Genomic DNA, 16,553 nt, shown 5'->3' with positions numbered 1-16,553 from the left:
ACATCATCTCTTTTTATAGTTTTTTTTTTTAATTTTTATTTATTTCTTTATTTCTTTCCCCTTCCCCCCCCCCCCCCCCAGTTGTTTGCTCTCTGTGTCAATTTGCTGTGTGTTCTTTGTCCACTTTTGTTGTTGTCAGCAGCAAGGGAATCTGTGTCTCTTTTTGCTGCATCATCTTGTTGTGTCAGCTCTCCATGTATGCTGCGCCATTCCTGGGCAGGCTGCACTTTTTTCGCGCTGGGCGGCTCTCCTTACGGGGCACACTCCTTGCACATGGGGCTCCCTTACGCAGGGGACACCCCTGCATAGCAGGGCACTCCTTGCGCGCATCAGCACTGTGCATGGGCCAACTGCACACGGGTCAAGGAGGCCCGGGGTTTGAACCACGGACCTCCCATGTGGTAGGGGGACGCCCTCACCACTGGGCCAAGTCCGCTTCCCTCTTTTTATACTTATAGCCCTTTGAAGTGGGTACTATTAATCCAACCCCTCATTTTATGAGGGAGAAAATTCAAGTTTTTTTTTTAAAGATTTATTTATTTATTTATTTATTTCTCTGCCCTTCCCCCCTCACCCCGGTTGTCATTCTCTGTGTCTATTTGCTGCGTTTTCTTCTTTGTCTGCTTCTGTTGTTGTCAGTGGCATGGGAATCTGTGTCTCTTTTTGTTGCGTCATCTTGTTGTGTCAGCTCTCTGTGTGTGTGGCACCATTCTTGGGCAGGCTGCACTTTCTTTCGCACTGGGTGGCTCTCCTTACAGGGCGCACTCCTTGTGCGTGGGGCTCCCCTACGTGGCGGACACCCCTGCATGGCAGGGCACTCTTTGTGCGCATCAGCACTGCGCATGGGCCAGCTCCACATGGGTCAAGGAGGCCCAGGGTTTGAACCACAGACCTCCCATGTGATAGACGGACGCCCTAACCACTGGGCCAAGTCTGCCGGCAAAATTCAAGTTTTTAAGTGACTTGCCCAGGATCACAAAATTATCCAGAGGAGGAACTGGTACAATCTCATACCTGTCTGACCCCAGAGTATATAGGATGGGGTTTAAGTATGGGGTAGTATTGATTTTTAACATATCCCTGGACTCTGTTGAATGTGTTTACACAAACTCTTACCAAGTTAGATGTACTTTAATCCTCCCTCAACATCAAGATGAAGTGATTTCTAAAATAATAATAGTAATTCATGTATTAATATTTAAGACAATAATACAAATAATTTTAAGATGCAGCATTAATGCATTGCAATTTAGGGTCCTGAAATCCTAATGCAATGCTTTCATCTTGTTATTTTTATACAATCTAAATGATCACTTTTAAAATATATCAAAAACCAAAGCCCCTACCTGACACAGGAAATGGAAAAAATGGAAATTAAAAACAGTACAAATTAGTCATCATTGTTCGTAAGACCTGCAAATGAGCTAATCTGAGAACATTACCTTGAGAATTCACTGGGCAAAAAAATATGATGCCTGTTTTATTTGGTGATGTGCCCCCACCACATGTGTTCATGTGTGTGAATTTTCCCTGGAACCTCCAATGGTTGACATTATCAACAAGAGATTTGAAATTTTTTTAAAATAAGATTTTCATGATAGAGGTTAAAGAAAAAAACCCAACTACAACAAAGTAGTAACAACATGCAACAGGTTACATACTATTTATGACTGCATAAAAGCACCTACTAGATAGTTGGAGATCAGTAAATGTTTATTCAAGTTAACTGTCAAAAGTACACTTGAGGGTGGCGGATTTGGCTCAGTGGTTGGCGCGTCCGTCTACCGCATGGAAGGTCTGCGGTTCAAACCCCGGGCCTCCCTCACCGGTGTGCAGCTGGCCCACGCGCAGTGCTGATGCGCGCAGGGAGTGCCCTGCCATGCAGGGGTGTCCCCCGCGTGGGGGAGCCCCACACGCGGGGAGTGTGCCCCCTGGGGAAAGCCGCCCATCAGGAAGGAGAGTGCAGCCTGCCCGGGAATGGTGCGGCACACATGGAGAGCTGACACAGCAAGATGATGCCACAAAAAGAAACACAGATTCCCATGCCGCTGACAACAGAAGCAGACAAAGAGCACACAGCAGAGATACAGAGAACAGACAACCGGGGTGGGGGAGAAGGGGGAGAGAAATAAATAAATAAATCTTAAAAAAAAAAAAAAGTACACTTGATACAATTATAACCCAGCTGGTAAACTTTCTCTAATATAGAGAATCCAGTTGTGGAAACCATTCATAGCATAATTACATATTGTACAGTTCAAGCTCAAGTGAACATGACTTTCTGCAATGCTTGGCATTTAAAAGCACATGAAGAAAAGATTGTTCTAGCTCTGACTTACGAGTGATGATGAAGCACAAAAGATCACCTATGCACCTCACAGGCATGTGTTGTTCTTTTTCTGCAACAGCACTTCTAAGTGCCTGCCTTGGCTCCAGAGACATATAATTCAAGACAGCACTGACACAAATAGACAACTTATGCATGCGTCAACCCCACAAATTGATTCACTTACATTATGGTTTCTAAGTAATCTTACTACTGCAGGGTAATTAGGTATGTAACAGACTCTGTGCTTTTAAAGGTCTGTGTCACAATTCCCTGCCTTGATTATTCATTATGTCCACCAGACTTCTGAGATGATAAATGAAGGTGGCATACTATTTTAAGTGACATCAGCAACCAGCTCTCTGTGTAATGTTAATTAACTGACCCAAAAGGTTTTTAATTGTTTACATGATCCTAAAATCTCAGTTGGCGGAACTCCAGGTAATGATGGCAGATTGAACATACACATTTTCTTTTGTTTTCTCCCAAACCCTTGCTAAAAGAGTAAATGGATTTTTTAAAATTTTAAGGCATAAATCCACAAAGAGAAAGAAAACAGGAGAGAAAACACAAAAGAATTGACATTTAGTGACTTAGCAGACCCAATAAAACTGAATCCTAAACTTAGAAATGGGAAAAGTTAAGAAGCAACCAAAGTTACACCAAAGAACCTCCTCAAGAACTAGCAGCACTGTGTACCTCCAGAAATGGGGGTGCTGGTAAGACTGACAAGGACTGGTTGAAAGTCTAATTAAGGAGGAGTTGGACCTCCAGTTCTTCTCCCACTCTGTGAGTACTTTGAAGACTTTCCTCAGCCTCAACCCAGTAAAAAGATAAACAGAGTGTCTGAGGACTAGGGAACATGAGGCATAGTTGAGACTATGTTACAGCAAATGGGGGCTTTAATAAACATTTATAGGCCAAATGCTGACACCTCCCTCCCCTATGCCTTTGTTTCCCAGAAAATGGGCAGCCAGGTTAGTACCCTACAGGAAGATTCGAGGATGTAGCAGTTTGATATGGCTATGAATTCCAAAAATAGATATTGGATTATATTTGTAATCTGGTCTGTACCTGGGTATGACTGAGTTATGATTAGGGCTTTGATTGGGCCATGCCATTAGAGTCCCCACCCCTTGGTGATGTAGATAAAAGGCATGGCAAAGGACAGAGTTGGAGGTTTTTAATGTTAGAGTTTGATGCTGAAGCCTTAAGCTGGAGCCCCAGGAAGTAAGGTCACAGAGGAAAGAGAAGCAAGTCCCAGGAAGAGAGGAACCCTGGGCCCAGGAAGAAGCAAGCCCTGGGAAGAGAGGAACCCTGAACCCAGAGAGAAGCAGGACCCTGGAAGGGAGGAATTTAGGAAGCCTGAACCCTCATAGATGTCAGCAGCCATCTTGCTCCAACATGTGAAAATAAGTCTTTGGTGAGGGAAGTAACTTATGCTTTATGGCCTGGTATCTGTAAGCTCCAACCCCAAATACATACCCTTTATAAAAACCAACCAATTTCTGGTATTGTGCATCCACACCCCTTTGGTTGGCTAATACAGATGACCCTTCTCTGGAGAATCTGACCAGCTCAAGGAGAAAGAATTAAAAGGAATGATGCAAGGGCCCCCAATGGTCCACCCAATTCACCCCACAGTCAACCCCACATTGACAAGCACACCCTCAGGCTTCTAACTGGCTGGTTAATGCTCTGCTATTAACTATGATCAAACACTCAGGGATCCCCAGACACGAAGGAAAGCCTCTAGCATAATAAAGACCAAAACAAGCAAGCACAAGGAAACTTGGAGGAAACAGATTCTGTGGAGAGAAAATGAAAAATCCTCAGAGTTATGGGGAGACACTGCAACCGTGAAACAAGAACCAGAATACCACTTTTTAAAAAGTATTATTCAGAGAACAAAAAAGAGCTCTTTCAAATTAAAAAAAAAAAATAGAAGAAATGTAAAACTCAACTGAAGGGTTGGAAGATAAAGTTGTAGAAGTCTCACAGAAAGAAAAACAAAAAGATAGACATAAAAAATAGTAGAGAAAAAACAAAAAATAAGAGGATCAGTCCTAGCTATCACCATCTGAATAACAGGAGGTCTAGAAAGAGAAGACAGAGAAAACAGAGGGAAGCAAATCATTAATAAAATAATTAATAAAATATCCCAGAAATGAAGGATATGATGAGTTTCACATTGAAAGGGTACAGATGTTTACAGACTAGAGGAGAGGAGACAGACACACACACACAAATAAATCAAAAATACAATATGTAGAATGGTGATAAGTGCTATGGAGGAAAGGATAGCAAGGAGGGGGTATGGAATGCTGGGAGTGACGCTTTAGGTTTTAAACAGGTCAGGGAAGGTCTCTCTGAGAAGGTAACATTTCAGGAAGGACCTGAAAGAGGGAAAGGAGGGAACCATAGGTCTGGCTGGAAAAAGGGCATTCCAGGCAGAGAATAAGTACAAATGTTGGAGGCCAGAGTGTGCTTGCCACTCCATCCAAAGAGCAGAGACGATGTCAAGGAGGCTCAAGTAGTATGATTGGGGAAGGGAATGGGAAGAGATGTCAGAGAGGGAAGGGTATATGGGGCTCTTTTTTCTGCCTGGACCAGCCCGCAAGCATACCTGGGAACCCGTAATCTGTTATTTTCTCCCATTTCTATTCTCTTCTCTCATTTCCTTAATAAACTACAGGGCTAACTTGGGGGGAAAAAAAGAAGGAAAAAAATAAAAAAGGATGTGTGTGAATAAGAGGAGGGGGTTTAGATCATTGCTAAGACCTAAGACTTTGGTTTTTACTTTGTGTGAAAATGGGAGGGAAGCATAGGGTGGGCAAAATCTGAAGTAATTTGATGTCGATTTTTAAAAAGATCACTCTAAGTATCAGATTAAAAATGGACTGACACAAAAACAAAAAGACCGGGAAATGGAGTGAGAGTAAAAAACAGGGAGGACCAGTCAGGAGGCTACTCCAATAATCCAGGTGAGAGATGGTAGTAGATTGGACCAGGGTGATAGGAAGAGAGGTGATGAGAAGAAGTCAAAGGTTGGATCTAATTTTGAAGGCCTAGAAGAACAGATGGGAAACAGTGGTCAAGTCAAAGGCCCCATAAGCAAATGTAGGGACATCTGTGGAAGGGCACATGCTTTGCTTGGACATAAATCTCTCAATTAAGTTTTGCTTTGTGATTATAAAATTCTTAATCAGTGGAAGAAAAAATGTTGCTGAGGTAAAGAACCTACCATGTAGTTTGTAATCTGCTACTGCCTTTTGTGGACGCCCTTTTAAATAAGCGGTCAGTTTGAAGAGGACCCCACTTGACACTTTCCTCTCCTAGGAAATTGTATATATGAAATATATTATACATAATTAGATATCCTTATCTGCAGTCAATGGAAAGAGAAAGAAACAACAAAGGTAACATTTATATCTTAGTCAAAGAATAGCGACCTCATCTCAGCATTAGATGGGGCCACCTCATCTTAGTCTTTGGGAAGCTCCACTATCAGAGTATCTCTGAGCACATTGGTGTTTAACCATGAATTACTCAAGGAGTAGTCTGGCCTTGAATAGGAGAGTAGAGTGTTTGGAGTTTGTGGATTAACAAGTACAGTACGAACTGCTGCTGGTTCATCCTTCTTACTGTAAGAAGTATAGCAAAGACAGTAGGAGAAAAGAATTGTAATTAATGACAACCTAAAGTAACTTGTAATAATCATTCTATGAACGGTTTTAAAATTCAATGACAAGGTCCCATGATGCCTCCCATTTGTTTAAATTTCCAAAATTGTCAGTGTCTTCTTGACATCTTCCAGATCATTTCAACCTCCATGGATCCACAAATGCTGATCCTGCAGATACTATATGTTGTACAGGAATTTCCCTACTGAATAATGACTTTGAATATCAAAAAAATAATAATAATTTTGAAGGCCGAACAGGATTTGCTGACAGATTAGATCTAGGATGTAAAACAAAGAGAGGAGTCAAGGCATATGGTGAGAAGGACAGAGCTACCATTTACAATAAACGCAGAAGACTACAGGAAGATCAGGGTCAGGCAGAATGGACAGGAGAAGATTTAGAAGAAAAGGAGTTTGGTTTCAGATATGTTAACTTTGAAGAGCCTGTTAGAATCCAAGCACGGATGTCAAGTAGGCAGATAAGCGAGACTGGAGAGATAAATTTGGAAGTCATTGGCATATGGTTGGTATTTAAAGTCATGAGACAGGATGATATCAACGGGAATGAGTACATGAAGAAAAAGCATCCAAGAACTGAATCTTGGGACCTTCCGAAGTTGAGAGGTTGAGAAGATAAGGAGGTGACCTTGACCAGAGCCCTTTCAGTGGAGTAGAAGTAAAAAACCAAATGGATGAAGTTCAGGGGAGACTGGGAAGAGATCTGGAAATAACAAGCATAAAGTACACTTTCAAGGAGTTTTGTGATTAAAAAAAAGGAGCTAAGATTTTAAGATTTGGTTAGATGATGAGAGGAAAATAGAAACAAAAACTTATTTATTTTTAAGCTGAGATAAATGACAGTATATATCAGTAGAAAGATCCAGTAGAGAGGAGAATTTTGATGTTGTACAGGAAAGGCAGGAGAATTTCTGGAACAATGTTCATAAGTAGGCAAGAGGGGAAAGCATCTAGTGCCCAAGGAGGGACTAGCCTGAGCAGAAGAGCCTGGACCGTTTACTGTGCTAAGAGAAGAGAAGGCCCTGTATGTATAAATGCAGGGGCGGGAATTTTTGGAAATTCTCTGACTGCTTCTATTTTATCAGTGAAACCAGAAACTCAAAGTCATCTAGTTTTGATGTCCTCACATCTAGATAAGACGGTGGTGTAAATTCAAGGAGTGAAGAGAAGGTATGAAATAATCTAAGAGAATGAAAGGGTAAATGAATGTATTAGTTAGTCAAAGGGCTGCTGATGCAAAGTACCAGAAATCTGCTGGTTTTTATAAAGGGTATTTATTTGGGGTAAAAGCTTGCTGTTACAAGGCCCTAAAGAGTCCAACTCAAGGTTACTTTTATCACCAAACTCTGCTGCCACATGTTGAAGCAAGATGGCGGGTGATGTCTGCAAGGGTTCAGGCTTCCTCTTCTTCTTTTTTTTTTTTTAATTAATTTATTTCTTTCCCCTTCCCCCCCACCCCGGTTGTCTATTCTCTGTGTCTATCTGCTTTGTATTCTTCTTTGTCCACTTCTGTTGTCAGCGGCATGGGAATCTGTGGGGTTTTTTTTGTTGAGTCATGTTGTTGTGTCAGCTCTCCATGTGTGAGGCACCATTCCTGGGCAGGCTGCACTTTTCTTTCGCGCTGGGCGGCTCTCCTTACAGGGCGCACTTCTTGCACGTGGGGCTCCTCTATGTGGGGGACACACCTGCGTGGCACAGCACTCCTTGCGCACATCAGCACTACGCATAGGCCAGCTCCACACGGGTCAAGGAGGCCCGGGGTTTGAACCGCGGACCTCCCATGTGGTAGACGGACGCCCTAACCACTGGGCCATGTCCACCACCCCCTCTTCTTCTTAAGGCACTGTGGGCCCAGCATCTTCAGATCTCAACTGTAGGCTGGAGCGCTCGCTCGTTTCTTTTTAGGCCTTCTTAGCTGCTCAGGGCTCTGGTCTATTTAGTTGCAAACTATCAGGTGAATGGCTCATCTCCTTCCAGGGCTAAGGATCAAGTTCTCTCCTCTGCCATGTCTATGGAGTTCTCTCTATTCCCATGTATCTTCTGTGTTCTCCTTGAGTGCGTGTTTATTTATACAGCCCACCAAAGGGGTGGGGACTCAACCCTGCATGCCCTAATGATATGGGCAAATCAAATGCAATCGAATGTAATACAATCAAAGGGTATCAGACCCAGAGGAACAGACCAGTTTACAAACATAATCAATATCTCATTTTGGAAATCATAAATAATATCAAATTGCACCATGAGCTAGAATATTGTAATATGATTACATATTATGCCAGGCAGTATGGTTGTTTTCTTCTAGCCATTTATAGCTCTAAATGTGGAGACCAAAGCCAGTGGATATTGGAAATAATGAGGGATGGGGTTTTGCTAAACAAGTATGACTAAACAAGAAATACTATTGAATATATTTTTGAGGGAGTGAATATAATGGACCATGGAATTTCAGCTGGGTAATGAAGGAAGTGAGAACTCAAGAGAGATGAAGGACATTAAATAGGTGGGTGCAAGTGGGGGGTCAAAGAATTATAAATAGCCCTGTACACAAATTGCCTCATAATGATGACGAGTCATCCTCAAGAAAGGATTAAACTAGGCACAGTACTGCAGTCATCTCAAATGCTTTGTGAAATGAGGGCCAGGAAAGAATGCAAACAATCACATGTGATGTTTCATATCACATCCTTTGCTTTAAGAAAGGTAGGGAAGCATCTAAACAATTTTTAAAAAATATTTCATTCAGTAGGTTAAAATAAAACACACTTTGTTGCTTGAAAGGGAAAAAAAGAATTACAGAAGTCAGAATACTAGAGGGAGTAAATTAGAAAATTTGGAGGTGGCAGAAGGAGTATAGCTAAAATCATGGAGAAATTGTGGATACGGATGATAAGACCTAAGGTTTAAGTGAGGGAGGGAGAGTGCAGGTCAATATCAATGGAGAACTGAGAGCCAAGTTTTAGAAGGAACATCCACATGAACAGTGAAATCACAGGATAGTATTAGGTGTAGTATCAGAGAGAGAAAGTGATCCTGGGTGGGGGTAGGTCATTGTAACAAAAGATGTGTGGTGGGGACAGGGCCCAGCTGTGAAGAGGATACATAGTCACAATAACGTAAATACTGAATACTGGTCTAGCCAAAATTATAACTATGTTGGGGGGCAGGAGAGCTAAGTGGAGAAGGGGGAGGCCTGAGGTCAGTAAGGGTGAGGAATGATGTGGACCATTGACCATGAGGTGCAGAAATGCCCAGAGATGTATTTACCAAATGCAATGGATGTGTCATGATGAAGGGAGTGAGTGTTACTGGGGTGGAGTGGTGGGGTGGGGGTGGTGGGGTTGAATGGGACCTCATATAATTTTTTTAATGTAATTTTTTTTAATGTAATATTTTTACAAAATCAATAAAAAATTAAAAAGGAAAAAAAAAAGTAAGGGTGAGGAGAAATACTAAAAGAAAAATCCTTATTTTTTGTAATGAAAAAGCCATAGATAATATCTAAAACTCAACAACCAAGTGCAAACAAGATATTTAGAGGGATGGGAAACGGACTTTGGCCCAGTGGTTAGGGCGACCGTCTACCACATGGGAGGTCCGCGGTTCAAACCCCGGGCCTCCTTGACCCGTGTGGAGCTGGCCAAGCGCAGCGCTGATGCGCGCAAGGAGTGCCTTGCCACGCAAGGGTGTCCCCCGCGTGGGGGAGCCCCACGCGCAAGGAGTGCGCCCGTGAGGAAAGCCGCCCAGCGTGAAAAGAAAGAGCAGCCTGCCCAGGAATGGCGCCGCCCACACTTCCCGTGCCGCTGACGACAACAGAAGCGGACAAAGAAACAAGATGCAGCAAATAGACACCAAGAGCAGACAACCAGGGGAGGAGGGGAAATTAAATAAATAAATCTTTAAAAAAAAAAAAAAAAAGATATTTAGAGGGAAAGAGAAGTGGGAGACAGGGGTATGCTGTTTTTAAAATACCAAGCCTTAGAAAACTATTTGACTCTTCATATTGTGCATCTATAACTGATAAATTAAAACTAAAAGTAAAGCTTGAGTGGTTTAGAAAACAAACAGTGATGCCACCTCCAATTAGGTGGTGTTATTCACCATCAAAGATTCGTTAGATGTATAAGAGCAATCTAAAATACTCACAAAATCTTGTTTCCTTTCTCAGGAAGGATGCCATCTTATTAACTGATGCTTTTGACTTCACTGACCAGAGTTTAAATTCAGCACTTGGCTGCTATGATGGAAATGTCTATGAACGCCTGTTCGAATGGGTTCAGAGGTCACCAACCAATACTGAGGTAATTGAGTGCAATAGATTATAAATTATGTAAGACAGCAGAAAATGAGCAAAGAATACACCTCCATGTTTTCCCATTTTAATTGATTTCCATTAGGCTGGAAATTCACTTGGCACAGCATGTCTGTTTAAAGTATTTTCTAGAGAATATATACAAGAAACCAGGACATAGAGGATGGCCTGGCAGGAACCTTGACCTTGGAGCATAATCAGCAAAATGCTGATTGGCCAAGGGAATGAGGAGGAAGCCCCACGCTCTAAATGTTTTGACATACCCAAGGGCATGCCATACATAGTGGCAAACTGGCTTTTAAGTAACAAAAATAAGATGATAAATCACTGCGGTGATTTAACCACCTCGTTTTCCGCCTTTTAACTCAGTTTTGTGTAGATGAAAGTGAGTGTTCAGAGGAACAGGAAGCTTGGAGGTGGGGTCTCTCTCACAGCTGCCTGCCTACTAGAGATGTCTCCCTCATTTTCACTCTAAGCAACCCCAGTTACAAAGGTTGCTGCCCTGCCATTGCCATCAGTAGCCCAGGAAAGCCATATAAATGACAATTATAAGGGTTATGGAGAAAAGATCCTCGGCCCATCCTTGGAGAAAAAACCAGTATTCTTTTTTTTTTTTTTAAAGATTTATTTTTTATTTATTTAATTCCCCTCCCCTCCCCCCCCCCCCCCCCCCCCAGTTGTCTGTTTTCTGTGTCTTTTTGCTGCGTCTTGTTTCTTTGTCCGCTTCTGTTGTCGTCAGCGGCACGGGAAGTGTGGGCGGCGCCATTCCTCGGCAGGCTGCTCCCTCCTTCGCGCTGGGCGGCTCTCCTTATGGGTGCACTCCTTGCGCGTGGGGCTCCCCTACGCGGGGGACACCCCTGCGTGGCAGGGCACTCCTTGAGCGCATCAGCACTGCGCATGGGCCAGCTCCACACGGGTCAAGGAGGCCTGGGGCTTGAACCGCGGACCTCCCATGTGGTAGACGGACGCCCTAACCACTGGGCCAAAGTCCGTTTCCCAAAACCAGTATTCTATGTCACTAACGGCCAGACTGTGGGGAGAGGAGCTCATAAAATCCTAACAGCCAGAGTCCCAGGCTCTCTGCTATGAGCCTCAGTGGAAAATTTTACAAATGTCAATAAATACATTAACTGGAGTGAAGAAATAAACCCTGTATTTAGAATTTGGGAAACCAATATTTAATAACAGATTTGTTACAGATGATCAAAACAAAGTCTATGGATACACAATAGATTACTTTCAGTTCTAGAATACAAATGTTATTCAGATGGTGAAATTTTCTTTTTCACCTCTTCAGTCAAATTTCAGAAAAGGTGTCTTAACACCTCATCAAACTGGCAACTCTCAGGCTTTCATTCACACTTAGCATGGTGTTAGACTTGCTCTTAACAACTTGCATGCTGTCATATTGTATAGCTTAATTTAACATGATTTATCTAAAGTTATAACACAACTGGCTACCCTTAAGATGGTTGTCAGACAGAAGGCCAATCCGTCGTGGTCATTCCCCATACCCAGGAAGTCATTGTTTTAACAAGTAAATATAAATAAATTACCTAAAGAAAGCATGATACACTTACTCCTTAGTATAAGATCTTTCTAATGTTTATCTACTTTCTAATGAGATCTCTAATTAGATCTCTCTGCTTCCTAACATGTATATCTTGGCATAAAAACACAGCAGTGCTCCCATCCCAGATTAGTCCCCATGGGGTAAAGATAAAGGTATGCTCTCCCAGGGAAGAGCTCACCCTGCTGTAAACACCTGTCAGGAAACACTGAAATACACAGCTCAAACCTGATTTACTGTCAAACCCAAGGAAACATTCCAATTTTGAGTCCCCATCTTTACTACAGAACAAAGAGGACTTTTTTGGCTTTTTGCTTCATTTTTTTTTTTGTCTTTATTTTTTTTAATGTTACATTCAAAAAACAGGAGGTCCCCATATACCCCTCACCCCCCTCACCTCACTCCTGCCCCCATAACAACCACCTCCTCAATCATCATGAGACATTCATTGCATTTGGTGAACACATCTCTGAGCACCGCTGCACCTCATGGTCAGTGGTCTACTACATAGTGGTCTACACTCTCCCACAGTCCATCCAGTGGGCCATGAGAGGACATACAATGTCCTGCATTGTATGTCCTCCACCACCCAGGACAACTCCAAGTCCCGAAAATGCCCCCACATCACATCTCTTCCTCCCACTCTCTACCCCCAGCAGCCACCATGGCCACCTTTTCTACACCAACGCCACATTTTCTTCAATTACTAATCACAATAGTTCATGAATAGAATATCAGTTAAGTCCACTCTAATCCATATTCTATTCCTCCATCCTGTGGACCTTAGAATGGTTGTGTCCACTCCACATCTATATCAAGAGGGGGCTTAGACTCCACATGGATGCTGGATGCAATTCTCCTGCTTTCAGTTGTAGGCACTCTTGGCTCCCTGGTATGGTGGTTGACTTTCTTCACCTCCATGTTATATGAGTGGAGTAAGTCCAATAAACCAGAGTGCAGGAGATGCAAGTCTGTTGAGGCTCAGGGCCTGGCTATCACATGGTCAGTCCAGAGATTCAGGTCCCCTGGGTATACATTAAACTCCAGCACCAACTACAGTTTTGGTAAAAGTAACAGGAGAGACTTGTGGACAAAGATCACATCTAAGTCCAGCTCCATCCCACAGAAACACAAACTCCAAAGTGGGGCCAACTGAGATGGCACTGAACTCCATCTGCCATGACCATAGAACCTGTGAGTCTCTGTAGCCTTGACAAGAACCAATACCTGGGGTTGCATCTACTTTTATCTGTCTCTGGGACTCTGCTCAGGTGTGCATAAGGGCGACCCCTCTGATAACCCCCCGGCCCTTTCTGGAGACTCATAGCCATATAAACTCATTTGTCCTTTCCATTTCCCCCTTTTATTCATTTTTAATTTTTATTGTAAAATAGTTCAATCTGGATACAGTATGAGAGCAGACTTAAATGAGCACAATTGACTCATAGCATCAACAGATTTGGTAAAACAATGCACTTCCTCCCATTCATTTTTTTCTATCTCCTTCCCCTTGGCTGTGAACAAAGACGGAGTTTTCACTTCCATACTCCAGGATTTGGGATGGAGTAGACACTCCAAGTTTATCAATTAAATAAACATGGTTTTATGACCTACACAGTGAAACAAAGGAATAGCTGCATCCACAATGGTGCAAACTCTCACCATTCTAGTTTGCATTACCTTGCTAACACCATAACAGGTATAGCAATGTGGCTGCTTCATACACAGCAACATAGAAATGCGAGATTACAAATGACCTTGGAGGACTGTTTCCAGTTAATTAAAATGACACTTGGTTGATTGCTAATATACAGCCACATGATTTTACAAAATATTTCTAGCTCCTTCAGAGACCACCAAAACGGCACTCCTAAAAGTTATTTTTGGGGGGCGCCTGCTTCCCATATATGAGGTCCCAGGCTTGATCCCCAGTACCTCCTAAAAATAAAACAATCAAACAAACAAATAAAAAAAAACAACTCTTACTGGGGAACAGATGTAGCTCAGTGGTTGAATGCCTATTTTCCATGTACGAGGTCCTGGGTTCAATCGCCAGTAAGGCCTTAAAAAAAAAAAAAGGTATATTTTTTAAGCTGCTGTAGATCATTTTGAGCCTGTATGGAGATATTTTTCCTCATCTGCACTAGTAGAAAAACGTATGCTACAAGTACTTCAAATAAATTAAAATAGCAGCCATAGTGAAATGTGCCTTGTAGACACAAAATACAAATGGGAATATAATTCACTGACATTTTTCTACCAAAAGAAAAGTGCTATTCTAAGTGAAATGTCTTAGAATCATAGTAGAGTGGCCCTTCTGTCTGGGCAGGGTTACTATTCTGCTTTATTCCCAGCCAGGATGATGCTCTCTCGGTTTACTCTAACCCTGGTGTCTGCTTTTTGGCTCTTTTCCTAACCTAAATGCTACTCCAAGTCATCTTCTCCAAAGTGAACTGCAAAACGCTCTCCCTCCTTCTCCCACCCTCCCGCCCCACCTCCACATTAACTCATGTAAGTGATTCCCAATAGATGAAAGCAGTGGAGGATACTTTCAAAACAAGAACTGTCTCCCACCCCCTCCCCCATTATTCTATTGTATAAATTGGTCCAAATAGTATCTAGATGTGCTAAAGACACTTATTGATTCATTCGTTCAATTATTCAACAAATATATAGCAAGCACACACTATGCACCAGAAACTATTCTAGGTACTGAGGATGCAAGAGTGAGAACAAGAGAGACACAAACTCTGTCTTCAAGAAGCTTACAGTTTTAGAATAGACAGACAAAAATAAATAATTATGATAAAAGATGAGGCTATAGCTATAAAGGAAAGAATCAAAATACTACATTAAAGAATAAGGATAACCTACTCTGAACTAGAATACTGCTTACCTGATTCTGTCTTTTGAGTTTCTTGCTTTGTGGTTAATGTCCACTTTCAAAAAGCCTCAAAGAGTCAAGCCTTTTATTCATATTAAAATCCAAAAGCAAATGATAATCTTTATGGGGTTTTTGTCTTTTTTTTATTGGCCACCTACATCCACAATTTAAAATCTGCATGAGAGAAGGAAGGATGGCCTTTGGAAAAAATGTTTCTCCATATGTTCATTCAAAATGAATTTTAAAAATAATTTTTAAAATTAAGGATCTTATGTAATGTTACTTTTTTTTTAAGCCAAAGACTTAATTTGAAAATAAGTCATTAATTCTGGCAGAAATACTCTATCTTAATAATGCATTACTTTCTACTAACAGCCGAACCCTGCCTATGAGAAATATTTAAGACCGCTAATACAAAGGGGGAGATCCAAGCTGTGAAATAACCAACAATATTCAAGAGGTAAACAGCACCATTATGTGTTAATGGCACTATGGCAGATAAATAAAATTACATTTTAAAAGTATATTATGTATGTTATTTGTTACAGAGTCCTTATCTTTTAGACACATTCTGACATGTCTCTAAAGGTGAAATGACATAATATGTATGACTCACTTCAAAATAATCCAGTGGGAGGAGGAAGGGGGAGTGAAAAATTACTGAGTGAGCCCCTGATACTAATGACTATGCTTGTGAGCTGATAAACCCAAAATAATAACAAGGCCTAGAGCAACTTTGTGCCTGGGAATTTCCTTCTGTCAGCCTTCATGTTACTCAAATGTGGCCAGTCTCGAAGCCAAACTCAGCATGTAAATGCAATGCCTTCCCCCCAGCGTGGGACATGACACCCGGGGATGAGCCTCCCTGGCAACGAGGGACCACTATCAACTACCAACTGATGATGCAACTGGAAAATGACCTTATACGGAAGGTTCAATGCGGATCAGCAGAATATCCATGTCTACATAAAATACCATGACTTTAAAATGCTGTTTGACCTAAAGTAAGGGGGAAATGGAAAGGAGAAATGAGTTTATATGGCTACGAGTTTCTAAAAAAGAGTCTGGAGGCTGGCAGAAGGTTTGCCCTCATGCACAACTGAGCAGAGTCAGAGAGACAGATAAAGCAGATACAACCCCCAGATATTGGTTCCTTTGAGGGCTAAAGAGACCCATGGGAGTTATGGTCATGGCCGATGGGGTTAACTACCAGGGCAGATGGCCCCTCTTTGGAAATGGTGTTTATGTGTGATGAATCTGGACTCAGATGGGATCTCCCTTCATAAGACTTTCATGCTAATGTGCTGGAGGTGCAGTTAATGTTGGGGTTTAAGATATATTTAGGGGATTTGAATCTCTGGACTGACAATGTGATAGCCAGATCCTGAGCCTCAACAGACTCCAGCACCTACAATCTGATTTATTGGACTTACCACACTCAGCTAAGATGGAGGTGAAGAAGGACAACCACCACACCATGGAGCCTAGAGTGATTACAACTGAAAATGGGAGGACTGCATCCAGCATCCAGGTGGAATCTGAGCCTCCTCTTGACATAAAGGTGCAATGGACACAACCAATCCAGTGTCCACATAGAAGAGGTGGCATTGGATTGGGAAAAGTGGACATAATGGACAAAGGGTATGGGGAAAGGCAGGAAGAGATGAGAGGTGGAGGCGTCTTCGGGACATGGAGCTGCCCTGGATGGTGCTTCAGAGGTAATCACCGGACATTGTAAATCCTCACAGGGCCTACATG

At 42.1% G+C, this 16,553-nt stretch overlaps 1 protein-coding gene across 2 annotated transcripts in view; it reads left to right on the top strand.

Moving 5' to 3' along the window:
• The window catches only part of ACOX2 (acyl-CoA oxidase 2), a 32,010-nt gene extending 16,691 nt beyond the window's left edge, over positions 1-15,319 (top strand). For both annotated transcript variants that reach the window (XM_058288232.1, XM_058288233.2), the window contains exons 13-14: positions 10,198-10,330; positions 15,171-15,319. In XM_058288232.1, the coding sequence (XP_058144215.1) occupies positions 10,198-10,330; positions 15,171-15,233 (196 nt within the window). In that variant the 3' untranslated portion in view covers positions 15,234-15,319. The remainder of the gene's footprint in view (positions 1-10,197; positions 10,331-15,170) is intronic.
• The last annotated feature ends 1,234 nt before the right edge of the window (positions 15,320-16,553 follow it).

This window comes from Dasypus novemcinctus, chromosome 26, assembly GCF_030445035.2.
Source record: "Dasypus novemcinctus isolate mDasNov1 chromosome 26, mDasNov1.1.hap2, whole genome shotgun sequence".
Taxonomy (NCBI): domain Eukaryota; kingdom Metazoa; phylum Chordata; class Mammalia; order Cingulata; family Dasypodidae; genus Dasypus; species Dasypus novemcinctus.
Note: the sequence above shows the minus strand (reverse complement) of the source record. Positions and strands in the feature narration are given on the sequence as shown.